Source organism: Microtus pennsylvanicus, chromosome 6 (genome assembly GCF_037038515.1).
Source record: "Microtus pennsylvanicus isolate mMicPen1 chromosome 6, mMicPen1.hap1, whole genome shotgun sequence".
Lineage (NCBI taxonomy): Eukaryota > Metazoa > Chordata > Mammalia > Rodentia > Cricetidae > Microtus > Microtus pennsylvanicus.
Genome location: NC_134584.1, coordinates 15,656,858 through 15,683,142, shown reverse-complemented (window position 1 = coordinate 15,683,142; position 26,285 = coordinate 15,656,858). Strand labels below are relative to the sequence as shown.

At 46.6% G+C, this 26,285-nt stretch overlaps 1 protein-coding gene across 1 annotated transcript in view; it reads left to right on the top strand.

Annotated features, from left to right (window-relative positions):
* Nucleotides 1-26,285, top strand: part of Myo10 (myosin X) — a 198,946-nt gene that overhangs the window by 27,970 nt on the left and 144,691 nt on the right. Inside the window, exon 2 of the mRNA XM_075975824.1 lies at nucleotides 25,127-25,225. Coding sequence (XP_075831939.1) covers nucleotides 25,127-25,225 — 99 coding nt within the window. The remainder of the gene's footprint in view (nucleotides 1-25,126; nucleotides 25,226-26,285) is intronic.

Genomic DNA, 26,285 nt, shown 5'->3' with positions numbered 1-26,285 from the left:
TGCTCTATGTGTATTACATGCAAGACTCATCTTAGCAGAGGCACGAGCCCATGCTTTAGGTGGATTTAGTCAGAGTAACCCCAAAAGGCCCATCATTTTAAACCTGCCAACATCCAGGATGGGGACCTCACCCCTTTGTAATAATGCCCCCTTTTCTGATAGTTCTGTCTGTACTCAATGTTTCTTTCCCTGCACTCTCTACTGTGGCTACTTTCTATAATGACCAGTTTGTTTTGGATTAAACTCATTGACAGACCGCAGTTTGAACAGTCCTCCATGTCAGGCCCTGGGCTGTACTGATTTACCATTATTCATTCCCTCACCAGGCCTCCTAGCTGCTGGGTGGAGCACAGCTTATTCCTCTATTGTGTGAACTAGGAATCAGTGTCTCTGGATAGCTAGAAGGCAGTGAGTGAGTGGAGGGGTATTGTATATAGTTGTAAGGTTGGACCTGCTTGGGCACCATTAATTTTATGGTGTGTGTGTCTAAATTACATATCAATAAAACCATTTTTTTTCAACAAAAGTAAGAAAGAAAAGGAACCCCAAACCTGTTCTATGACCTGTTAGTCCTAGGACCTTGGGCAAGTATTTTGAACGTCTCAACCTTGGTTCCCACATCTGTAAAATGGGAGTATATAGTGACTCACTTGGTGTTGTAAGAGTTAAAGAAGTTAGTGGAAGAGAAGTGGCCAGCATGTGGTCATTTTGTCTGCTTGTACTTAACTGCCATTCTTCATAGTCACCCAGCCAGCAGGGAAATGGAGCCTGAGCGGCAAAGCCATGTCATTGCCGTTGGTTCTGTGCCCTTCTTGGCTGTGGCCCAGTGCCTGGGTTGGTCACGAGGATTAGATAAATATTTGTAGAATGAATGAACACATCTTGGAATTTTATGTGGTGGTTTTCCAGGCAAAGAGAATTTTTTAGAAGGTAAGAACATACCTTGGGATGCATGAAAGAAACAGAACAGGTCAGAGCTCTGGAGAGCGCCCGTGTATCCCTTAGTGTGGGCTGTAAAAGCAAATAGCTCCCCGGATTAGTCACTTTCAGAGAGAGAGAGAGAGAGAGAGAGAGAGAGAGAGAGAGAGAGAGAGAGAGAAAGAGCCCTTGGCCCATGTGGAAAATGTGGCTTCCTGATGGTCTGACTCAGGACAGAAACAGTGGGGTGGGGATTCTTAACACCCCGTCTTTCAGACATCTGGTCTACCTTACCATGGCAACAGCCCATGAGTGATTCAGGTGTTGTGCTTGGCTCCTGAGAAAGCACAGGCATTGGCAGAGAACCCAAGGGTGCTCCTATCAGTTTTACTGCTGGTGTCTGTAGACGTGAACTTTAAAAATAGGTGAGTCTTCTCATCTGTTTAAATGCTGGGAAGGAGAGCAGAACACAAAGATTGAATTCATTGCTGATAGGGCGTGACTGACAAAAGTCAATCTTCTGGTCAGGTGGCACTATGGGTGGAGTTAGGTCTGCTGTGTCCTTGGATCTTCCACCCCGAATCCTCCTTTACTTTCCCACCTGTGCCTTCCTGGTACCAGGTATCACACTGAGCCAGGAGAGAGGGATGAATTAATGGTGGTCTAGTAGGCAGCTATGATGCTCATTTATGAATTTGCAGTTCGATTTTTGCCATCAGGGGACCCAAGTGCTGGAGGCAGTTGTCTTAGTCACTTTCTCTTTCTGTGACAAACACTAGGACCAAGGCAACTTATAAAAGAAAATGTTTAATGACCAACATGGTGGGGAGCGTGGCAGCAGGGAGGCAGGTATGGCACTGGAAAAATAGCTGAGCGCTTGCATCAGATCCACAAGCACAAGGAGGGGAAACGTGTTTGGGATTGGCTTGTGGGCTTTTGAAACCTGAAAGCCCAACCCCAGTGATACCTCCTCCAAGAAGGCTGCATTGCCCAGTCCTTCCCAAACAGTTCCACCAACTAGAAAACAAGAGTTCAATAGCTTTTGGGCCATTCTCATTCAGACCACCACAGAGATCTTGACTGAGTCAGGTTGCCTAGCAGTGGGAGGGCCTCCCAGAGTTGGGGAGATCTGCTGGTACCCAGGCTGAGGGGGTCCATTGGTATGGTGTAGGCTAGAGTGAGAAAATGCTCAGCCTGGGGGAGATCTAAGAAAGGAAAGAGAAAGGTGCCTGAGGAAAAGGTCAGAACCTGTCTGGGTCTGTTGGATGCCTTAAGAAGGGAATTTCTTTTACAGTGGGGGGGGGGGGGCTTTAAGAGAGTTATCAGTCAGGAGGAACCATCTTGATAGTGGCATGCATTTAAGATGCATGCAGTCAGGGGGAACTGGACATGAGAAGTTGAGAGCAGTTGAATTGGCTGGGACCCTTGTCACCACCTGTTGCAGTCCCCTGACTTAGAAAAGCTGAGTTTTTCTCAGAGCTTCCTGTCTCCCTGTCAGTTTTGGGGGTGAGGGTAATGTACAAAGATGCTGTGCATTCAGCCTCCAGATCGCTCATATTCTAGGTTCCAGAGTGGGTTATTTTCCTTTTTCTTGGACACATTGCAGAGTAGACTGTAGACGTGTAGAGACTCCAATCAAGGCACACTTACCACAGCCCTCCATTAAGTCCACAAAGTGTTTGCTCCTTCCCCCATCGCATTAAAACCCTGGGTCTGACTGGGAGGAGGGAGGGCAGTTTCGAGTTGGAAACACATTCAGCTTCCCTCCGTGGAATTGTCTAGGGTTGCCTGCAGCTCTGAACTACCAGTTACCAGTATAATTAAGAGTTCAAGAGTTTAGAACGCACTGCTGCTGCGGAAATGGCAGTGGTCTTTACTGCAGCAAACACATGCTTTTCGTCCTCTGATTGGTCACTCAAGTCACAGGCAAGGTAAATGCTAAGTTGCTCTGTGGTGGGCCAGTCCGGTTCTAGGCAGGACATGGAGAATTCACATTAGTCCACAATTCTGATTTACTCAATCCTTTTTTCATTCCAGAGGGAAAGAAAAGGATTTTTCTGCTTCTCCCTCCTAGTGAATGGCGAGGGAAAGTAGGCAAGGGTCGGAATTAATACACGTGTTGTCCGTTGTCACTGAGGTTTTGTACATGTTACCCCAAATGGGAGCAAACAGAAAGGTGGTAACACATCTGTTCTTAATCTTTGCTCACACAGCCACTCGTGCTCACAATTGCAGGTCTGGAGTCTAGACTTGCACAATCGAGGCCGGCAGCCTTGTGGCGGTTCTTAAGCAGTAGGTCTGTGGATATTCCAAACTAAGAATACTAAGAATGTGTGGGTCTAACATACCGTGTTTTAAGAGTGACTGGGAAGAGTGGACCTTTTTCTTCTTTATGTTGATGACATCCTGGTGCTATAGTGATTTGGATTGATTAGTACCCTAGTTTTCTTTTTATTGTTATGATAACCACTAAGACCGATGGCAACTTGGGGAGCAGAAGGGTTTGCATCAGCTTACAGTCCATCACTGAGGGACAGGGCAGGAACCTGGAGGCAGGAAGTGAAGCAGGGGCCATGGAGGACCACTGCTTCCTGGTTTGTTCTCTTACTCACTGAAGACCACCTACATAGGAGTAGCACCACCCACAGTGAACTGAGCCCCCTCCCATCAAGAAAATGCCTGATAGACTTGTCTGCAGGCAAATTGGATGGAGACATTTTCTCAATTGCAGTTCCTTCTCAGATGACCCTGGTCTGGGTCAAGTTGACAAAAGCTCATCAGAGCAGTTGGGTTAATGGTATGTGTCTGCTTCTCTCTCTCTCTCTCTCTCTCTCTCTCTCTCTCTCTCTCTCTTTCTCTCTCTTTCTCTCTCTCTCTCTCTTATGTTTGTGTGTTCAAGCATGTGATGACAAGAGGTTTTCCTCAGCTGCTCTTCATCTTGCTAGCACTTTGTTTTATTTTTAATTTTGAGGCAGGATCTCTCAGTTTTTACCTGGGGCATGTCAGTTTGGCTAGGCTGGCTACGGAAAAAGCCCCAAAGAGAGATTTCTTGTGTCTGTCTCACCAGGGTCTCAATTACGAACAGACCAACATACCTGACTTTTTTTTTCTTCTCTTAAGTGAGTGCTGGGGTTTGAACTCAGGACTTCACGCTTTCATATGTAAACATTTTGCCAACTGAGTCATTTCTCCAGCATTTTTTAAAAAAAATGTGACTTACATTTAAAAATTATATTCATGGCTCCAGCTCTGGACCTAAGAGGCAGATGAGAAGGTTTCCTAAGGAATTGGCCACCACTGAAGGAAGACACTCCTGAAAAGTTTATCTGCTGAGTCAGGGGCGAGCTCCTGCTGTTTCCTGCCATTGCCACTGCCAGGCACAGCCTCTTGGGGGATTTCACTTCCTTGCCTGCCAGCAGAACGTCCCACAGTGTCCTCTTATCTCCTGTCTGTGACTGATGACAGGAGGGTGTGGATGCTGTGAGCCAGCTTTCTCAGAACAAGCAAGGCCGGAGTTCCTCTTAGAGCCTGCACGCGTTCGTCAGTCTGCACTGGCTGCTGCACATTTGGTGAGCTGGCGATGAGGGGTCTGAATTCTGGGTGAGCTGCCTGGGCAGAATTTGCCCTGGCTTGTTTTTCCTCTGATGTACCTGCGCTGTTTAGAATTAAGTTTTGTCATTTGGACTGCGTAGTGAATATTCACACGTGGAACTGTGCATCTGGAGGCCAGAGGTCAGGCAGGCTTAAGTGTCTTCCTCAGTTGCTTCTCTGCCTCGCCACCCCTTCTTCTTTTTGAGGCAGGATCTCTCCCTGACCCTGGAGGCCTACTGTTAGCTGGACTGCCTGGCCAGTGAGACCCAGAGATCCTCCTGTCTGCCTTTACAGAACTAAGATTATAACCTTCATCTTCATGCCTGACTTTTTCACACGGGCCCTGGGCATCTGGTTTTTTCCTTGCACTGCTAAGCACTTTACATTCCCTGAGCCCTAGTATATGTGCAAAAACTACCACCAACAAAAAAGAAAAAGAAAACTTCTGAGGTCCTCTTGTTCTTCCTCATTAATATTTATTTGATTATTTTTATATTATGGGTGTGTTTGCAGCTTGTGTATATGTGAATTATACACATGCCTGGTGACCATGAAAGACTTGGCTGTGAGCTACCGTTTGGGTGGGTACTCTGAACTGAATGCTGGGCCTCTGGAAGGCTCTTAACTGACTGCTGAACCATCTCTCCAGCCCCATGTTTGTTCTTTCCCAGGAAATGAGAAGTTTGTACCTTGTTGACTCTGTTGTTCAAAAATGAGGCTAGAACTCCTCCCATAAACAGGTCTCCAAGAAGATTTGTCTTGGTGCCTAGAAGCAGGATGTAAGAGTGTCCTTGACAAACCTTTGTAATATTTGTATGGAAAACAAAGGCCCTTAGACTGTGCAGTGGAAGAGATCCTCCAGCTTGCTGTCTGGAAGGAGAGGGAACAGCACTGTGTGGAAGAATTTAGCTTCCTTGTCCATTGATTAGCCGAGGTGTGGGCCTCACAGATTTCAGTCCTTGTAGAGAGATGCATGCTTCAGACACTACGAGGTCTCTGTGTGTGTGTGTGTTCGTGCAGTACGAGTCCCCAAGTCAAACTAATGAAGAACATTTTCTGGTGAACACTGGACTTAGTTTACTCTCAGTTCTTTTGGGACTGAGCCTGCCCAGGCATTTAAGGAAAGATTTCTTTCTCTGGGAGAAAAGATAGAAGGGAGCCAAACCCCACCTTCTGGCTGGAGCCCTTACTGTGATAACTCACCTACTGCCTAGATAAGGCCATTAATCCATTCTTGAGGCCCAGTCCTCGATACCTAACACCTCCTAGAGGCCCCGCCTCTCAACACTGTTGCTTTCGGGACTTAGTTTCCAGAGCAAGGACTTTGGACACATAGTTTGGCAAGCTGTTTGATTTCACGTGTGCCTCTGTGGTCACTTCTAAAATATGTTTTAAATCACATATTTTATACTGACCTTTCAACTTAGTAATTCAAAGCAAGAACTTGGATTGCAGAGAGTGTTCATCATAGAGGCAAATTCTGGCTGTGGACGTGTATACTACTAGGATGACATGTAAATTCCGCAGGAGCAGCGAGTTCCATCCTGAGGATGAGCTATTAACGTCCCCTCATTCCTCCCTGGCTTTGTTTGGCCTTTCTCTCTAGGACTGACTGCTTACACCGTGGCTTTGTACCCTGGGGTCTATGTTTAAGCTGTCACCACTGTTTGCTTCTTGTGATATTTTCCCAGTCAGACTAGATTTGAGGGTCGCTAAGCTTGCTAATTCTTTGTCACCTTTACACAAGCTATGGTCATCTGCCGGGAGGGAACCTCAACTGAGAAAATACCTCTATATTACTGAGTTGAAGGCAAACCTGTAAGGCATTTTCATAATTAGTAATTGATAGGGGAGGGCCCAGCCTATTCTGGGTTGTACCACTCTAGACTAGTCCTCCCAGGTCTATTTTTTAAAAAAGCAGGCTGAGCAAGCCATGGGGAGCAAGCCAGTAAGCAACACTCCTCCATGGGCTCTGCATCAGCTCCTACCTCCAGGTTCCTGCTCAGTTTGACTTTGCTTTGGCTCTCCTCAATGGATAAAGATTCAGGATATGGAAGCCAAATAAACCCTGTCCTCCCCAGGTTGCTTTTAGTCATCACAACAATAAACCCTTACTAAGACAGTCACTGAATTGGTGCATTTGCAATCATCTAGTCCCAGCTGGAAGATGTATCGCCTCTTTCCAGCCAGATGAATTCCAGCCACTGGCGGGGCACTGAAGACCCAGCCCTTACACTGTTTTTTTTTTTTTTAAATGTCTCCACTTGGTCCTTGGGCACTGCCAACTCCCTGTGGTTTGACTCTGCTGTGAAGGCAGGCATGAAAACTTCAATCCTGTGAGAGTTGTTGCTGGCTGGTGACCGCGGCCTGAGTCATTAGCTGACTTCGCATGAAGTTTTTCTTGCCTGTGAATGGAAGGCAGAGCTCAACTTTTCCGAGAAGAGAGAGCAGGGTCTTGCACATGAAGAAGCCAGCAACTGGGACCGCCACTTGCAGTGAGTTTTAAGAATAGCTAATTCATCCCGAATTTTTTTGTTTTTTTTTTTTCCAAGACAGGGTTTCTCTGTGGAGCTCTGTCATGGTAGACCAGGCTGGCTCGAACTCACTGAGATCCCTCTGCTTCTGCCTCCCAAGTACTGGGATTAAAGGTGTGCGCCACCACCGCCCGGCTAGCATCCTGATCTCCTGGAGCTCTACACATTTTCTCACCTGTGCCCTTTCTTCCAGCGAGTCAGGCTGCCTAGGTACGGGCAGTGTGAATCCCTGATGGCGCTCATCATGTCAGCTTAGTCCTGCTTTCATGGCTTATGAAAGTTGGGGTTTCTGGAATTTAGCCCAGGGAACTGCTCTGGGTGATGGAGAGTGCCTCAGTGTGGCACCAGCTGCATCCTAGGTGTAGCCCATTGTCCCATTTTACATTGGGATGTCAGTCGGTGAGCAGCTTCCTGAGTAAGAGACAGAAGTCGGGGCCTTTGTTTGGGACTAAGGTCATTTGGGTCCACAGAGGGAAGTGGTTCTCAACCTTCCTAATGCTGCGACCCTTTAATACTGTTTCTTATGTTGTGGTGACCCCCAAACATAAAATTGCTACTTCATAACTGTAGTTTTGCTACTGTTAGGAATCGTAATGTGATTATCTGATATGCAGGATGTCTGATATTCATCCTACAGACTGAGAAACACTAGCATAGAGCCTGGTGTTCTGGGGGTGGGGGCTAAGAACAAGGCTGATCATGATTGTAGGAGCTATGAGGAATTGCCTTCCCTTATGTTCGCGACTTAGAGCCCGCGTGTCTGCTCTGGAAGGGAACTGCTGGCCTTGTTTGGCAGACCTCAGATGCAGCTCACCTGACTTGGCTCATTCTCTGTGTCCAGCTCAGTGGTGTCTCAGCTAAGCCTCAGCCTCCCCACGTACTTATTCAGCTGGTGACCTTGCAGGTTTCCAAGTGTGGAGTGGCTAAAACCACTGACACGGCGACGGAAGTAGCCCCTGACCTGCACAGATGGGGTACCCACTCTGTGCATGTGTGCTGCATCTTGTAAATGCAATTTGAAAGAAACCAATGCAGGGTATTGTTTGTGGAAGGCATTTATCTGCATTTCTTTGGCAACAGGGGTGATTTGGGTCCTTAGTGGCTTCCAGGGCTGGGTGGGTAAGGTGTCTTAGATTGTTTGTTCCTGGGCTAGACAAAGGTGAATGCCTCCATTGTTGAGCCGAGTGGTGCTGTTAATAGTTTATGGCTGGTGATTAAGGGGAACTGTGTAAGCCAATTTACAGGGTGTCTCAACCTAGGTTGACACTTGGCAGAAAACTGGCCCTTTCAGCTCCAGACTTGCACTTACATATAGGAACTTGGTTCATTCAGCCCCCATAATCTGCTCCTGGCAGGCTGCCTCCTTGCTCCTGTCTGTCTGTCTGCAGTCTGTCTTTGTCATGCACATGCTGGATTCTAGTACTCTGAAGACATTTCCCAAATTATTTCTTGTGGCATAAAGTTTAAATTCATCTCATCGGAGTGCCACAGACCCCGCATCACTGAACAAAAGCTCCAATTCTTTTGCCCATCTGCAGTCTCAAGCTGCTTATTTTAGCTCCTTGGCTTCTGGGAGGTAGATTGAATTTATTTCCCCATTTCTGGTGACGACCAAAAATAATATATATATATATATATATATATACATATATATATAAATTATTTGTATATAATTTATACACATGATGAAAGACCCCTACCTAGCAGCATTAAGTTAGCAGCAGCAATAACGCTATTTTACAAGGCTTAAAGTTTGAGTAGTATAACTAAAAGCTAAGACAGGGGAGTTTAATTTAGAGACAAGGGCTGTGGTCAGCTTAGGGGCAGGGGCGCTGAGCAAGGCAAGATATCTCTGGTCAACCATCCGGACTGTCAGCAGGGGACTCGGGGTCCAAAGGAAGAATGGCACCCTAGATAGGCCAGAATAGCATGTATATCTGATTTCTTGGAAACCACAAAATTGTACTCAGTTTGAACCCGAGCCTTGTTTGAATTGCCCAATCAGAACCCTGTAACTATGCATCTCGCTTCTGTTCCCACGCTTCTGCTTCCCTACCCTATAAAAAACCCACTGTTCCAACCTGAAGGTGCGCAAGTCCTCCGAAAGACTTGTTGCCCGCAGGTACCTGTGTTAACTCAATAAACCTCTTGCTGTTGCAGCCGTATGAGTGGCCTCGCTGTTCTTTGGGAGGGTCTCCCCAGACTGAAAGGCAGCCCACCTTGGGGGTCTTTCAATATAAAAGAATCCTAGAGCTTACTGTTTGTAGCAACTCATGGTGAAGGTGTGGTAAAGGCTCTGGTAAGGCAGTTTGGCATGGCATTCAGGACTGAGTCATCCTTGAAAACCTATGGTCATGGTTTATTTTCTATTGCTAAAATAAAGTACCTGAGATCAGGTAATATGTCAAGAGTAAATTAGTTCATTTAGCTCAGAGTTCTGAAGGTGAGCACCCAGGGCGGATGGGGAGAGCCTGTTCCTTCATGACCTGACCGAGGACATCACTGGGGAGACAGAGCAGGGCTTCTAGAGAACTCCTTGACAAAGCCGCTGATTCAGTACCTGTTTACCTTCTTAGCCAGGGGGTTCCAAGTTTCCAGCATGTGAAATTTGGGGAATACATCCAGGTCGCCGAGACTGCACTGCAGTCCAGCCACGACACTCCCCAGGCTCGTTAACTGGGGGGCATGTCGCAAGCACCTGACCAGCGATCCTCAAAGCTGTCAAGGCCATCAAACAAGAAAGGCCTGAGAGACTGGAAAAGGGAGGTACAGCGCTAGACACAATGTCCTGGAGGAGCTGTGAGATAGGAAAGGGGGACAGGGAAAACCGGTGAAGTCTAATCAGATTGTAGCATCGAAAACCTCGTTGTTCCCAGTCTTTGTGACGAGGATGCATGTGGCGGCGGCGGTATAAACAGGGACTTCTTGTAGTATCTTTGCTACTTCTTAGTGTGTTCTCAAACTTTCTAAAATGAACCATTTACTTTGGAGGAACATCATGCCTATGTGTGCTCCTCCCATTCCCTGTTTTGTGAAGGTTGTCTGTGTGATTCCAGTCCTCGCTCTGAGAATTTGCCAGCTGGTGGAGAGGCCCTGTCCATGAGAACTGTTGATCTCTGTCTTAGTGTGGGTTTCTGTTGCTGTGAAGAGACACCATGACCATGGCAACTCCTATAAAGGAAAACATTTAACTGGGGCTGGCTTAACAGTTTTAGAGGCTTAGTTCATTATCTTCATGGTAGGATATGGCAGCGTGCAGGCAGACATGGTGCTGGAGAAGGAGCTGAGAGTTCCGAACATTCTACATCTTGATCCACAGGCAGCAGAAGCAAGAGATTGTGCACTAAGTGTAGCTTGAACATATAAGATCTCAAAGCCTGCACAGAGGCACCTATACTTCAACAAGGCCCCACCTCCTCCAACAAGGCCTCACCTCCTCCAACAAGGCCCCACCTCCTCCAACAAGGCCCCACCTTCTCCAGCAAGGCCCCACCTTCTCCAGCAAGGCCCCACCTTCTCCAACAAGGTCACACCTACTCCAACAAGGTCACACCTACTCCGACAAGGCCACACCTACTCCAACAAGGTCACACCTACTCCGACAAGGTCACACCTACACCAACAAGGCCACACCTCCTCCAACAAGGTCACACCTACTCCAACAAGGCCACACCTCCTCCAACAAGGTCACACCTACACCAACAAGGCCACACCTCCTGAAAGTGCCATTCCTTGATAGGGCCAAGCATTAAAACACATGACTCTATGGGGACCATTTTTTTTGGACCACCATAGTCTTCTATTTCTATGTCCAAGTGTGGGCTGGCAGAATGTTTTGTTATTGTTTTGGTTCTAGGGGAAGGACCAGGGTCTTGCACATCCTAAACACATTGCTACTCAGCTGTATCTTCAGCTTCTTACCTTTTATTTATTTTTTTTGAAGATTTAAAAAATATTTTAATACTTAATTGTTTTCTTTGGGTGTGTGTACATTCCCATGTGGGACCACACAGAGGTGGAGGGCAGAAGAGAGTTTGTGGAAGTCAGTTCTCTTCTATTTTGTAGGTCCTGGGGATTGAACTCAAGTTGTCAGGCTTTCTGACAATCACCTTTACCTGCTGAGCCAGCAGGTAGGCCCGAGCGCCTGCCTGCTTCATCAGGAGTGTCACGTGCTCTCCAAATCCCAGGAAACCAAAGAGGAAGGAGGGTGGGTTTTCAAGCAGGAGCGAAATACATTTATTTAAATAAATTCTTGTCTGCTACCAAGAGGAACAAATGCAGACACTGATGTCATGTAGGCGTGCGTTGCTCCCTGCTCGGCTGGGCTGCCCTCCCCTCCTTCCCCCCACCTCGCCCCCGTTCCTGATGGATTATTTTTAAATGACTAAGTTATTTTTAGATGCTTCATAACTGGTGGCAGGTGAAGCTGTAGTTTTGGTGGTTTGGAGGGAAAAGTCGGGGTATATGGTTAGATAAATGAGGCCTGTATATTCCTCTGCCCTCAGCAAGGCTTTGAGAAAGAGGCTACATTAAAGTTGTGGGACCTGGGTGTGACTCAAGAAGGTGGCAAGAACAGGACCTGAATATAGACACTGCCTCGTTGGGTAGAAACGTCTGCAGACTTGAAGCTCGGTAGCGCTCTCCCGTGAATGTGCTCCTGGGAACTCGAGCCGTCCATCGGTCGCACAAGCACTATGTGTGTCATAGTGTCCTCAGTTGATTAATACTAGTCCTCAGCTACACCTGTGAGTTTCTCCAGATGTCTTCTGAAGGTTAGGTTGTTTATATGTGACAATAATAGCTAATCCATTCTCTGCTTTCCATTACGGCAAAGGCTGTCTCAAGACAGGGAGTGAATTAGTTTACGCGGAAGGCTACCAGTTATCTATCCTCTGTAGTCATTCTCTCCTCCCTGCCCCTTCCTTCCTGCCTCCCTGAGCATCTTTTTGCCTGCCTTCCTTTCTGCCCCCTTCTTTTCTTTTCTCTTTGATCTTACTATTTGCGATACAGTTCACATATCCTATGTTTCACCCATTAGGAGTAAAAATTCAGTGGCCTCTACTGTCTGCATGAGACTGTATAGCCATCCCCATCATCTAGTTCATAAGCGTTTGTACACCTCTCAGTGATGTACTGTCCCTCTCAGTGCCATTCCTACCTCTGTCCCAGGCGGCCCTCCATCTGCCTTTTGTCCACATGGATCGTTTTAATGAAATCCTGGTTGTGTTCTGGTTATCATCTGCCTTTAGAGAAAGCCCTCCTGGTCATGTCACGGGAGTGCACTTACATGATATGCACAGTACATGTGCCCCTGTGACCACAGCCTTTCACTTAGCGTCATGCTTCCGCAGCTTGCTCAGACTGTGTCGGTTCTTCACTGCTCAGTCATTTTCCATTCATGGACATCCCACATGAAAAACCTATTCCACTCGGTGTGTTTCTCTAGCACGAGTAATTGGAGCCCAGAGACAGGTATTGGGGTTCAAGCTGTAATATCAGAGAAGCAAATCAGCCAAGCCACTAGAGAGCTCTTACCTCTATGAAATCTTCAGGCTGAAAAGAGAGTGAGTTTCTGTCTCATCCTGCCTTTTATTCCTCTCTAGTTCTGGTATTAAAGGCATGTACCACCACCACTGACCTCTGTGGCTAACTAGTGTGGCTGCTGGGATTAAAGGTGTGTGCCACCACTGCCTGGCCTGTATGGCTGAATAGTGTGACTAACTTTATATTCTGATCTTCAGTCAAACTTTATTAGATCATAAAATCTCACGGTATCTCTCCTTCCGGTTGTCATGAACGATGCTGCTGTGACCATTTGTGTGCATGTCTGTGGACATGCCATTTCACTCTTGTAGGATGTGTACCTAGAAATGGATTCCTGAGCCATATGGGAATGTCATGTTTCACTTTAGAGGGCCTCACAAATTCCCCCCAGTGGGTGGATCATTACAGGTTATTCTTCTGGCAACTGCAGGGTTCTAATTTCTCTGTATGTATGTACCACTATGTTGTACAAGGTTTTTGTTTGTTGTTTTAAATTGAACTAGATAATCTTTTATGTACTTGTAATTCAGGAATAACGATTTCGTGACAAGCATTAACTGGTTTTGAAGCTCAGTAGGCTTCTGGGAAGAAGTTTATTAATGTGTGAAACTGGAATGAGAAGGAGCTAGCTGTTCTCAGGGCTCTTGCTTCCTACTGTCCTTCAGGGTCATTCGTTTTTATGAAGTAACAACAAGCCCTTGGTCTTAGTAAGTTGTATATTTTTTTTCCAAAGGCAGATGGTAGCCAGAACACAATCAGGGTTTCATTAAGATGCTCTTACCTGTTTTCTTTATTTGTAGTTCTTTTTGGAGGAAAAAAAAATGTTCTTGCCAAGAGTGGGAAAGGCCTGTGAATTAGGAAATAAGGGACAGGCCATCCGTCACCATGATCCGCAGTACTGTCCACACGGTCTGGAACTGTCCACTGGCCCATAGATTCACACGGTATGTGCTGCCTTTACAGGCCTCTGCTGCTGCAGCTTCCCCTGCATCTGGAATGCCCTTCCCTTAAAGAGGAGGTTTCTCTAGTCTTAGACAGTTTATGGAATTGTAAGAATAGTTTTGTTTGCTTGTTTTTAGAGATTTACTTTTCCCTGCGTGTCTCTGTGTATGTGCACGTGAATAGGGGTACCTACATGGGTCAGAAGAAGGTATTGGGATCTCCTGGAGGTGCATTTGTGGTCCGTTGTGAGCTGCTCAACATGGGTGCTGGGAATAGAACTGGGGTCCTCTGCAAGAGCAGTAAGTGACATTGATGGCAAGCTATCTCTCCAGCCCCTGGAAATTTTAAGATTCACGCGTCCTCACCCTGTTTACCTACTTCTCTTTCTTGCCTGGGTCACGTGATTGTTTCCTTATGTAATTATTCACCAAGGAACAGAGGCTGGGGAGGGAAGGTGCTCGATTGGGCATGGTGTGTATCCCTGTCTGCTCGGTCGAGGGAATTATTGTCCCGTCAGATCTTCCCTGGTTCTTGACTCATAGCAGGGAAAGGTTTCGAGGAAAGAAGGTGATGCTTGTGGGAAGCTGGGAGCTAGACCAGCTTCCACGAAGGAGAGAACTGCGGGTATCCACACATAGCTTGCAGAGACATTGTGGGTGGTTTGCTCATCTTTGCTTCTTGCCCCGTCATGTTTCTGCAGGTTTGGGGCTAGACTCAGTAATTTGGACAAGGATGATTTCTTTCAATGTCTGCTTGTTTCTGGGATTTTTTTTTCTTATCTCTGTAGTTCAAACGAGTAATTGGCTTGGTGTTTTCAGGAATTGTGAGGGAGGTGAGGGAAATAAGATATAAGAAGCAGGGCTGACTTGCAGCCTCACACAGTCCAGACTAGACACCTTGCCACGCGGTTTTCTTTTTTGTGGTTTTGATTTTGATTGGGAGTGTGGGAAGCCAATGAGGCTTTGTATCATTACCTGGGGAACACTGAGTATAGGGTACTTTATTGGTAATAATAGACCTGTTACTATTCTCTTTCCCACCCCCTCCTTTCCCACCCGCTTCTGTTCATATATTGCCTGCGGTCATCTTTATGAAAATGACTTTTTCTGATGGTGGTGATAGAGTTTGCTACAGTCTGCACAGGAGTGGGAGGAATGGAATGTCACGTGATCCTTGTGTACTGGAGAGCCCTCCTTTGGACCAGGCTTGGGGCAAAGAGAACTGTGTGATAATAAGCGTAGGCAGACCTGACTCATTATCAACCATACCGAGGTGCTGGTTAACTTTTTGCCAGCAGAACATAACCTGGAGTCACCGGGGAGGAGGCAATGCCAATCAGATTGGCCCATAAACACTTTCTGAGGAATTATCTTGAACTGTGATTGATATGGGAGGGTCCAGCTTACTATGAACAGCACTTACAGGCAGGTAGATCTAATCCAGCAAGAGAGCCAATCCATAGCTTTCCTCCATGGTGTCTGGTCCGGGTTCCTCCCTAAGCTTCTGCACTGTCTTCCCTCAGTGATGGACTATTACCTGGAAATATAAACCATGAGAGTGCTGGTATTACATATGTGCGCTGCTGTGGCTCTGTGTACATGGGTTCTATGCAAACTCAGGTTCTCATATCCATGTGGCAAGTGCTTACCCACTGAGTGGCTTATTTCCGAGCCACATACCTTTGATCCTAGGTGGGTTTCCGAGTTGTTTGTGGAACACCGCCCTTTGGGGTATTGGATTATGGATGAGCTGATGTGGCTGGCTTCTTACAGAAATGTACGGGAGGGCCAACGAGATGTCTGCACTGTGAAGATGCTTCCTGCCAAGCCCAAGGCCCTGAGTTTCATTCTCTGGTCACACATGGTAGAATAGAAGAATAAGCTTCTTTAAGTTGTCCTCTTACCTCCACATGACACATCATGGCACATGCATGCCTGCATGTATGCGCAACACACACACACACACACACACACACACACACACACACACACACACTGTGGCGTATGACGTGTGGTAACTTCTGAGCATGGGGCCTGCCCTGGAGTGTGGCTGATACACTTAGTGTCACTCCATTGGAGAAACTGGTTTTTTTCCGTCTCCCAACAGCTTTCCATTTTGAGTGGCTTCCTGATTTGGGGTAGGACTTGGTGCCAACCCCTGCTTTCTCCATGCAGGGACTTTGCCTGGCTTGAATTTGTCCAGGTTTTGAGCATGCAACCAGTCTCTGAGTTCACATGTGCGCCTGCTCTGTTGTATCCAGCAAACGCTGTGTCCTTGAAGTCATCCGCAACCTCTGGCTCGTGCAATCTTTCTGCCCCCTCTTCTGTGTAAGCTCCTTAGCCTTGAGGAGTGTAATATAGTCATCCCGTTTAGGGATGAGCTTTCCAAAGTCTCTCACTCTCCATATCGTCCAGTTGTGGGTCTATCTCTATGTTTGTTCCCACTTATCACAAGAAGAAGCTCCTCTGATGGGGCTGACCAATGGGTATAGCAGTGTGTCATTAAGAGTCTTTTAATCACTATGTTCATTTAGCCGAACAATAGTAATAGCTTTCTTCCCTCGGGTCTGTGACCTATCTCATGTCTAATTATTGGCTTTATTAACAGTGTCAGGTTCTGAAGTGGGCCCTAAATTTGAGCAAAAACTGGTTGCTTACCCCATCACACTCCTGCCGCTATTGTACCAGTGGCTGTGTCTGCAGGTGGGATGTCATTGTCCCTCACAGGGTTTGCAGTTGGACGAGATTGATGGTGACTTTCTCCTCCCATAGTGTGCTATAGTTCCTTACAACATGAGAAATGCCAGACAGTGGTTGCGGCTTCCAGCTGAGTCCCAGTCATAATTCTCCACAGCAGTTGCCTAAATAGAAAACAAACTCTGTCATTGCTCAACCACCACCGCCACCACCACCAAACAACAGTACAGGTTTGGGATTCTTAAACCACTTATTTCCAACAGTAGCACCCATAGGCTCCCAAACTTCTCTCTCCCAACCCTCTATTGCAGTTATCATCAAAGTAGTGAGTATGGGACACTACCTTGACCTGATCCTTGATTTTGATTTCTCCCTTGGCCTGAGTCAGAAACCATCCAGGTGTCACTCAGAGCCAGACCATCCTTGGGTCCAGTTGAGACTTCCCTCATTGAATGTGAGTCCATTGTTGACTCGTGATTACCAGCCTCAGGGTCGCCCTGCGGCCCTGAGAAAAGGAAATGCGTCAGGAGGGGCTTTTGTGGGTCTACACCTCTGCTAGTTTCCTAAAGGATGCTGAGGGTATGTGAAGGCCACTACTGCACTTCCAGTGCAGTACTTTGAGGAGAGCATTTGTAGTAATTTTTATTCTGTTTCCAGGCCCCCACTAGTGTAGAACATGGCCTTCTCAGGAGAGGAGGAGGTGTCCATTGGAACCTCCTCTTGCATTTCCGGTCCCTGGCTCCTGGCCCCATGGCGCATTTTTTTCCCATGCTCTTTTGGGATGTATACCCTTCACTTCACTCCATATTCTTGCTTTAGCCAAGCCTGAGCTTTCTGGGTTTTACACTGGGGTTTGCAAGCATTCGAGAATTGAATTAGGCTAGGTGGTGGCAGCCTGTGCCTTTAATCCCAGCACTTGGGAGGCAGAGGCAGGTAGATCTCTGTGAGTTCGAGGCTAGCCTGGTCAACAGAATAAGTTCCAGGACAGCCAAGGCTATACAGTGAAACCCTGTCTCGAAAAGAGAGGGAGAGAGAAAAAGAGGGAGAGAGGGAGGGAGGGAGGGAGGAAGCGGGAGAGGGAGAAAGAGAACACCTGAATGGATGTGTTGTCTGTGCAGTTCCGGCTATCCTTGTACAGATATTACAAGGTGAGGCTCCATTAAAATCAAACCCAGGCTCCACACCAGCAGAGCACACGGTGAGAAGAGCAGAGGGAAATGGCGGCACCCCCTAGACACCCACTAAACAGTTGCCCCCGTAGCCCTTCTTGCTGCGTTTGTCTCATTTTGAATTATGCTGCAGCAGAGTGTGCATCCCGCTTTAATGCTCCTGAAACGGGATCTGCTCTAGCTGTGCTTTCCCTGGCTTCTGCTTGGTGAGACTGTTGCCATCCATAGACTTGACTGTAACAGAGTCTACTTCCAGAGAATTAGGTCAAGAGCGGTGAGCTGTTAATACTCAGAGTTTCATGGTGGCTGTGAAGTTTCTACTCTAGAGTTATTTCTCAATGAGGACAGCTCCTTATCAACAAGAACTTGTCTAGCTCAAGATAGAAGTATTGCCAACTGTAGACTTTCTCTGCAGGAGAAAGCTGCTGTTGTGAAGGTCGTGTGTCCTTTGTGGGTATGCGTAGTGAGGGGCTGAAAAAGAAAAACAAAACAAAACCCACCTGCTGCATTTGCTCAGAATCTCTTCCTGTAGATGGGCGTGGATGGTACTGGGACCCAGGAGAGACTGTTCTGTTTAAAGCCATAGGACTAGTGTATTATCTGGATCCAGTTTCTGGAATTAGGAACAGGATCCCCACCCCCAGCCACAGCCAGGCTTCTACACCCTGGAAGTCAGACTGATACAAACAAAACAAGGAAAAGTTTGGTTGCTGCACTGTTTATAGATTTGAATATTCATATCAGTTTATCATGTCCGTTCTAAAGTTCCATGAGTCTTGAGTAATTGGGGGTAGGGTGGGGAAACAGCCGAGTGTACCTGAGGTAGAACTGGAACCCTGTGTGGCCAGGATGGGCCGTCTCAGCCTCCTTCCTTCATATCACCAGCACTGGAGTTACAGGTGTTTTTGTTATACTTACTTTTCTTTTTTGGACAAAACACCATGTCTGAAACAACTTATAAGTGAGGGTTTATTTGGGACTTAGTGTTCCACGGGCAGAGTAGTAGCCCAGCAGGAAGTATGGCTGTATCGGGCATGGCAGGGCATTGTAGCTGCAGGTGAGAGCTCCTGTCTCTAATCACAAAGGGCAGCAGAGATGGGGGGACAGGGAGGCAGAAGGGGATAACACACGGCAAGTTTGCTTGAAAGCTCAGAAGCCCAGCCTCAGTGATGTATTTTCTCCAACAAAGCATCCCTAACTGGGGTGTTCACGTCCCCGAGACTTGTATGGGGCCTCTCACTCGGATCCCTCCAGCAGCACGAGCCACCATGCCCATTTTATATGGTGCTGAGGCGTCCAGATTTTGTGGACGCTAGGCAAGCACTCTAACACCTGAGCTACCTCACCAGCCCTCTCCTGAGAAAAAAGGACAAGAACACACCACACATCAGAAACGAATGGTAGCTGTGGCTTGGAAGTCACTAGCGAATCCTCATCTGGGTACCTTCCCTAGGTCAGGTGAGGGACAGCCGCCCTGACCTGGCGCTGAGACCCCTGTGTGTGCTTGTCTTAGCGTGTTCTCTGTAGTGCCTCTGTGGTGAGAACAAACATTAGATTTATTCCAATCTGGGAAGAAAATATTTTTTAAAGTCAGGAGAAGTAGGAACATTTTAAAGAACAGGAGTAGGTCAAAATCTTGGTGGTGCTATCCTCTTAACTTCAGAGATTAAGAATGTGGGGGCAACATGACATCAGGCTTTGTACTATTACCTCTTTTGCCCCAAGGGTGGGAAGGAGCCTTAGACAGTGGAAAATGAATAAGCATGGTAGTTCCGGTAGAATTCATTGCCTAGAGAGGTGCTAAATGGCCATTTCCCAGTGTGTGTGTGTGTGTGTGTGTGTGTGTGTGTGTGTGTGTGTGTGTGTGTGTGTGTTGGGGGGACTGAGCACACCTCAGGTGGTCGCCTAGGCTCCCCTGCCCCAGGATTTGTTAACATTGAGCAGGGACTAAATGAATTCAGCGTGAGATCTTCAAAGTTTCAATGTGTAACATATGGTCTTTATACTTACTCATTGTGGATTTGCTTTTTGGTCTTGATTTCTCCATTGCTTAATTGTAAGGATGAGTTTGGTTTTCCACTGTAGAAGGTTAGGAATATATTTACATGCCAGTAGGAAGTATTCAAGCCGGCCAACTTTTTTTTTTTAACAGCTTAAATTGTTTGAAATGATCTTTGGTGTATCTGTACCTCTGTGCAGGGCACGGTTCATGTACCTTTCCTGTCTGAGATTTACCCTTTCCAGAAGAAAATCTGTGACATAGAAGCCTACAGAACCTTTTTGTCTGGCCTCTTCCACTTCTCACAGTGTTTCTGAGACCCATCCTTGCTGGAGAAACCACTGATCATATCAGAGATTTTGTTTTTCTTATTGCAGTGTGGAGTCATATATGAATTTGCCATGTTTTCTCTGTTCCTGCACTAATCGGTCGACCCCTAAGATGTTTTCAGTGCTTGGCTGGTATAAGTGATCCTGCTGTAAGTTCTTGCACATAGGCTTTGTCTGAGTCCCTTTTCCTGTGGCTGTGCTGAAACACCTAACAACTAGTAGAGGGGTTTACTTTGGCTCACACAGTTCTAGGGCACAGTCGGCAGTGGTGAGGAAAGGAAGGAGCTGGAGGCAGCTGGTTACACTGACCTGCGGCCAGGAAGCTGAGAGTGATAAATACTCCTTACACTATTTATACAGTCTAGGACCCGAGCCAGGCCATGATGCTATCTTCCTTTACAGGGGCTTTCCGTCTTTGGGAAGGCTATCAAGAGAACCACTCACAGGTGTGCCTAGAGGCCTGCCTCCTGGGTGCTTCTAGATCCTGTGTAATTACCAGTCAATATCCCGTATCACAGTCTTGTTTAATGCTTTCCTTCTCAGGGGGTTAGATTATCTTAGAGTTCTTCTTCTCTCCTCATCAGTGTCTAGAGGGTGGATGGCTGGAGACTATCTATAGTAAGTCTTTGCTTATGCTTTTAAGAGGTTGCCTGACTAGCTTCCAAAGTGGATGTACTTTTTTCTATTTTTCTTTCTTTCTTTTTTGTTTGAGAGACTGAAATTTAAAGATACTTTATTTTTTCCTTTTTTAAAAATTACTTAAAAAAATGCCAATCCAAATTCCCACTCCCTCCCCTCCTCACAGTCCCCTCTCTCTCCACAGACCTTCCCCCCACCCCTCCAACTTTAAGGGCCCTGTGGAAAGTCCAAGGCCCTACCTACTACATCTAGGTTGAGCAAGGTTTACAGTGGATGTACTTTCTATTACTCTCGTTTCTCTGCATCTTCACCAACATTTGGCAGAGTGCTTTTATTGTCTCCCGGAAAACACTGGTCATCAAAAGACAAAATCCTGTGAACCCCACTTTTGAAGAAACGGATGTGTCCCTTGCCTTTCTACAGGATTCTTCTGAAGATCAGAGGCGATACACAGTTCTATGCAAGGGCTTTGTGTTGCACAAACGTTACTGGATATTATGTTCTCAGAAGTTTTTAGCTGTTAAATTTAACGCTCACTTATCCATCTGAGATTTTAAGAGGAAAACGTGTCTGAGTTTTAGTAAAATGTATATGTTAGGATTCAGCATGTTCCGCTTGCTCATAAAGGCATTTTTCCCCCAAATTGTGAGCTTTCTCCATATGGTAGGTTGCCTGTATTGTGTATTAAATTATCAGCCTATTTAACAATGTCAGACTATAATAGTTTACATATGGTGGGCAAAGTTTCTTCCCCGCTCAGATTTGGATGGTCTGGTAAATGTCCGCTTGTGAACTTATTAAACCAAGTGCTTGTGGGTGGCCTCCTCTAGACCTGGGCATGTGCGTCCTGCTCTAATGCAGTGGAAGCGGGAAGACTGGGGACTCCAGGGAAACCACCAGGATCAGTCTATGCAAGAATGTCCATTTCAGAGTTTCAGTTTGCAGTGCAAATTCTGTGGAAGTCATGGGTTTATACATTTTCCAAGAACAAAGAGTGATTTAAGTGAGTTTTCTTTCCTTTCCGTGGAAGATAACTGCTTGGTACAGATTTAGGGAACCTGGCAGACTCTGAGTTTGAAATCTGATAAAGGTTCCTTATCAGCAGCACTTCATACCTGTTGGAAAGACCTTTGGACACAGCTAAGCTGTGTGTTTGATCAGGGAGCAGGCAGTGTCAACACTGAGCTGGGGGAGAGAACTTCTGGAGGACAAGACTCTATAGCTAAGGAACTGCACACAGGGGCAGAGCATGTTCCTGTGGTCTGTGGAAGTTTATATTATCCCTGGTCTCGTGTGTGTGTGTGTGTGCACAGGGGTACTTGCATGTGTGTTGTGTGTCTGTGTACAGGGGTGTGTGTATGTGTAGAGGGGCCAATCAATGGTCAACGTTGTTGTGTGTCTTCCTCAATTATTCTCCACTTTTTTTTTTTTTTGAGAGAGTCTCTCACTGAAGCTAATGCTCATCGGTTACTTTCTACTTGCTGGCCGGCTACCCCGGCACGGGAATTAGACTTGAATGCCACTGTGCCTGGCTTTTCACATGCATTCCGTGTTCTGACCTCAGGCTCTCTGGCTTGCACGCAAGCCCTCTACCAACTGAACCATCTCCCCAACCCCATGAGCTATATTGTTGTAGGAGCTGCGGGTTGCATTCCGCCACCCAGCTCCCGCCACCTGCTAGCTTTACTCGAAATAACACACAAACTGTATTCATTTAAACACTGCCTGGCCCATTATATCTAGCCTCTTCTAGGCTAATTCTCATGCATTAATTTAGCCCATTTCTAATAATCTGGGTAGCACCAGGTGCGCTTACCGGGAAAGATTCATCATGTCTGACCTGGCGGCTTGTTTCATCGCGTCTGGCTCTGAGAGGAGCTGCATGATTTCTGAGCTCACTTCCTCTTCCTCCCAGCATTCTGTTCTGTTGACTCCACCTATCTAAATTCTGCCCTATGAGGCCAAGCAGTTTCTTTATTATTTAACCAATGAAATCAACAGATTGATATATGACACTCCCACATCACTATATGTGTGCTAATTAGATTATGGATAATAAGATACTTCATTCTTATGAAACAGACAAAGTTGATCAACGAGGATATGGACCTGTGAGGGTTTTTTGTTGGTGGTGGTGTTGTTGAAAGTAAATGCAGGTGAGAGTCCGGGCAGGCACTCCTGGTCCTGGGACAAATATGAAAATGAATTATTGTTTCATATTTTAACCTTAGTGAAAAGTCTTACCGTGTATAGCCTTGGAGATGTGTGTGTGTTCATCTGTGTGTACATACATGTGTCTATGTGAATGTATGTACATATCTGTTTATGTGCATGCATGTATATGTCTGCATGGTTGTGCATGCATGTGTGTATGTATACATGTGTGGATATGTGTGTGTATGTTTGGAGATCTTTCAAAATTTTCAAGCATTGCAGTTCATAACACACAAATTAAAAAGAATGAATAAAGTCATTCAGGCACTTGGAAGCCCTTTCCTAGAATTTTGCAGTTAGGGTACGGAGTGACATTTGAGAGAACAGTCTTAGCGGCTGTCTGAGGTAAATGTTCTTTTTGGAAGCAGCTGTTTGCTAATAAAGAAATCAGGACTGACAGCCCTGGTGTCTTTCTTTCCATGTGTTCCCAGTGGCTCAGCTCAAAGTGGGGAGTCAGAGGGACGTGACAGGCCTGAGGGAGAAAGGAAGTTGGCACAGTTGGCACATGTGTTTTTTTAAATAGTCCTCAGGATTTAAATGGGGCACTTCATATTGGTGTTTGATGCCGCTTCCCACTGTTTTGGTGGAGGATTCCAGACCCCTGCGGATGATGGCTAATGAACTAGAGATGACTTAAAACAACCAACACGCTCAGAAAGAGGGGGCCCTTCCGTAGAGTCCTCCCCTGGGGCCCAGCAGTCACAAAGCTCCCTGGAGAACCAAGTGTGTCAGGCAGTGGGGAAGGGACTTTGTCACTCTGGCCACCTTGATCTCAAAAATGCTCAAATCTCCTGAACATGTGACCCCTTCCCGCTGGGACCTTTGGGTTCAGCTTGACTGGCCAAGCCGACTTACTCAGGGGCCCCAAAAATGGTGGTGGCAGCAAAGGCTTTTGGTCCCGACTGAAGGATTTTAAATAAGGTCTCATCTGTGTTAAGGGAAGAAATAAGTCAGACTTATATCTTCCAGATTATTCTTTTTAGGAATAGAGAGCGAGATAAATCATATGTATGTTAAATGCATAACTTCCTACTTAAAGTGATCCCCTTGTTATGTTTTCAGTGCTGATGGATGATTCCTGAATGGATTTGGCATATGAGAGTTTTTTTCTTGACCCGAGTAACACATGTGTTTCTTTCAGGGAATGGGGAAGTTAATTAAATCTTTAGTTTAATATACAAAAATCCCCACCCCAGCTTACCGCCCTTCCCCACTCCTCCTCCCTCATTCCCGTCAGCCCCCTTTCTACTCTCTAAACAGTCATCCTTTGGGTTTCGTCTCACACATGCACAATATCTTAAGGAGACAAATATCACCAATGTGACGTGGAAAAGTGGTGGCATCAGAAATTTGAACAGTTGGGGCTGAAGAGATAGCTCATACACTGTCCTCATAGAGGACCCAAGTTCAGTTCCCAGCACCCTTTTAGGAGGCTCGCAACCTTCCCCGGAACTACAGTGTCAGGGGAGCTGACCCCTTCTTCTGGCCTTTGAGGACCAATGCGTTCAAATTCATGTCACTCCGCACATTTACATGGGATTAAAGATAGAATACACTTTTTAAAAAGTAGAAAGTGGAAGGCCTCATTTGTGACCTCCTTGGGCCACTGCTTAAGCCATGGTCATTTGTTTGGCAGGACAATAAAAAATGGAAGTCAGGTCAGTATAAAAACGGAAATAATCCAGTCTTAAAGCATAAGCTCCATAAGCTGTAGTTGTTAGGGCTGCAGCCTTGTAGGTGTCTAGTGAGTTCCTAGCAAAGTTCACACCGAAAGACTGCTTATTGGGCAGTTTAATCCCTCTATTGAAGATTCCTGTTGACTTGAGAGTTTTAGGACAGATAGTGCCCGTGGAGCGGGCTAATGTTCCTTAAGCAGACACAGGTGCGAAGCGTGACCCGGGCAGGTGGGAGGCACCAGCACCGAGATAGTGGCCTGGGCAGAAGTATGGCCCCTGAAGCCTACTTTCCGGGTTCAAGTCTGCTCAGTCTTAGCATGTTGGGTACTTATCTGTAAGCCTCAGTTTCTCCTTCTGTGATGTAGGGGTGGTGGTAATTCCTGTTTCCTGGGTGCTGGGGGTCAAATGAGATCTCCTAGTGTGTCATGTGCACAGTAGGGACATGGGATGCCGTCCTCTTTGCTTTGTCTGCCTGGTGACACTTGTCGCACCCAGGGATGGAAGAAGGTTGTAGATAAGCTCTCAGCCATTGCTTCTTTGCCTGCATGAGAAAGACGTTTGCTTTTCACACAGATTACTCTTAAAATGTTATTTATTTATATCTTTTTATGTCTCTGCACTGTGTGTCTGTGCCCACAGAAACCAGAAGAGGGCATCAGATGCCCTGGAAGCAAAGGGCGTGAGCCGGCACCTGAGTGCCGGGAATTGAACCTGGGTCCTCTGGAAGAGTAGTTAGGGCTCTCATGTGTTGAGCCCTCTCACCAGGCCCCACGCTGGCTTTTCGAAACTCTGTAGGAATCATGGTGATTTTTCAGAGTGGTGTTTTGTGACAGAATACCATTTGAACTCATAATTCAATTTTTTTATCTTTCCAGGGAACACGGGTCTGGCTGAGAGAAAATGGCCAGCACTTTCCGAGTACTGTAAATTCCTGTGCAGAAGGCGTCGTGGTCTTCCAGACTGACTATGGGCAGGTAAGGACAAATCTTCATTGCTTCCTGAAGTCTACGCCCCACAGTTTCACCCCTGGGGTACCTGCGAGTGGTTTTCCTACACAGGCATACACATAGAACAAACACATGCAGACCGACTCTCTTATTGATTTTCCTAAATGACAAATCAGAGCCCATGAGGGCATGACATTCGGAATGTGTGCCTTGTGTCTGGTGGGTAGGACACCATCTGATCAGCAAGAGTCCCAACTAGTGCAGGGTAGAAGGACATAGCAGTTGCTGGCTTTCCTTCCTGGGTCTCTTTTCTCTCTCAGGAGTAGCTGGGCATGCAGCCCAAGATGACATTGAGATTCCAGCATCCACTATTGTTGGACTACTTCCCAACATTCTTCTAACTTGACTGATGGTTCTTGACTGTGAACTTCACAGGTGCTATCTTGTTGCCGGCTTAAGAGATGGGACATGCCTGCTAGACTCTATGAACAAAACTCAAAGGATCAATGTTAAACGATTGCTTTTCTTGTCCTTAACCCTGGAAAACCTTAAGCTTCCATAGTGTCCTCTGTGTGGTCCGAATGGCAGGACCAGATTCTGCAGACAGTTGTTTTTCTCACAGTTCTGGAGGCTAAAAGGTCAAGGTCAAGGCTCCAGCTGGTCCAGCGCCTGGAGAGGGTTCTACTTCCTGGTTCACTATGACCTGGCGTGTTGTGTCTTCGGGCGTGGGAGGACTGAGGCAGTGTGTGCTCTTGATCTTTTATAGGGGCAATAATCTCATCCTGAGGACTCCACCCTCATGATACCCTTACAGCACTGAGGCCTCACCCACTGATGCCCTTGCTCTGGGTATTAACTGGGGTTAAGGTGGGAATGTACGGGTCGGGGTAGGGAGCACGCACTAGTATTCAGACTGCAGTTTACAACAGATTGAAATCCTGGCATGTCTGTGATGAGTCTAGGGTGCTGGTGTTCTGGTCCCTTTCAGAGCCCTGACCTGTGTGGTTTAGGGATCAGCATGCCTTGGGTAATGGGAAATGAAGGAAGACAGACACACATACAGGAAAGCCGCGATGGACACAGGCCA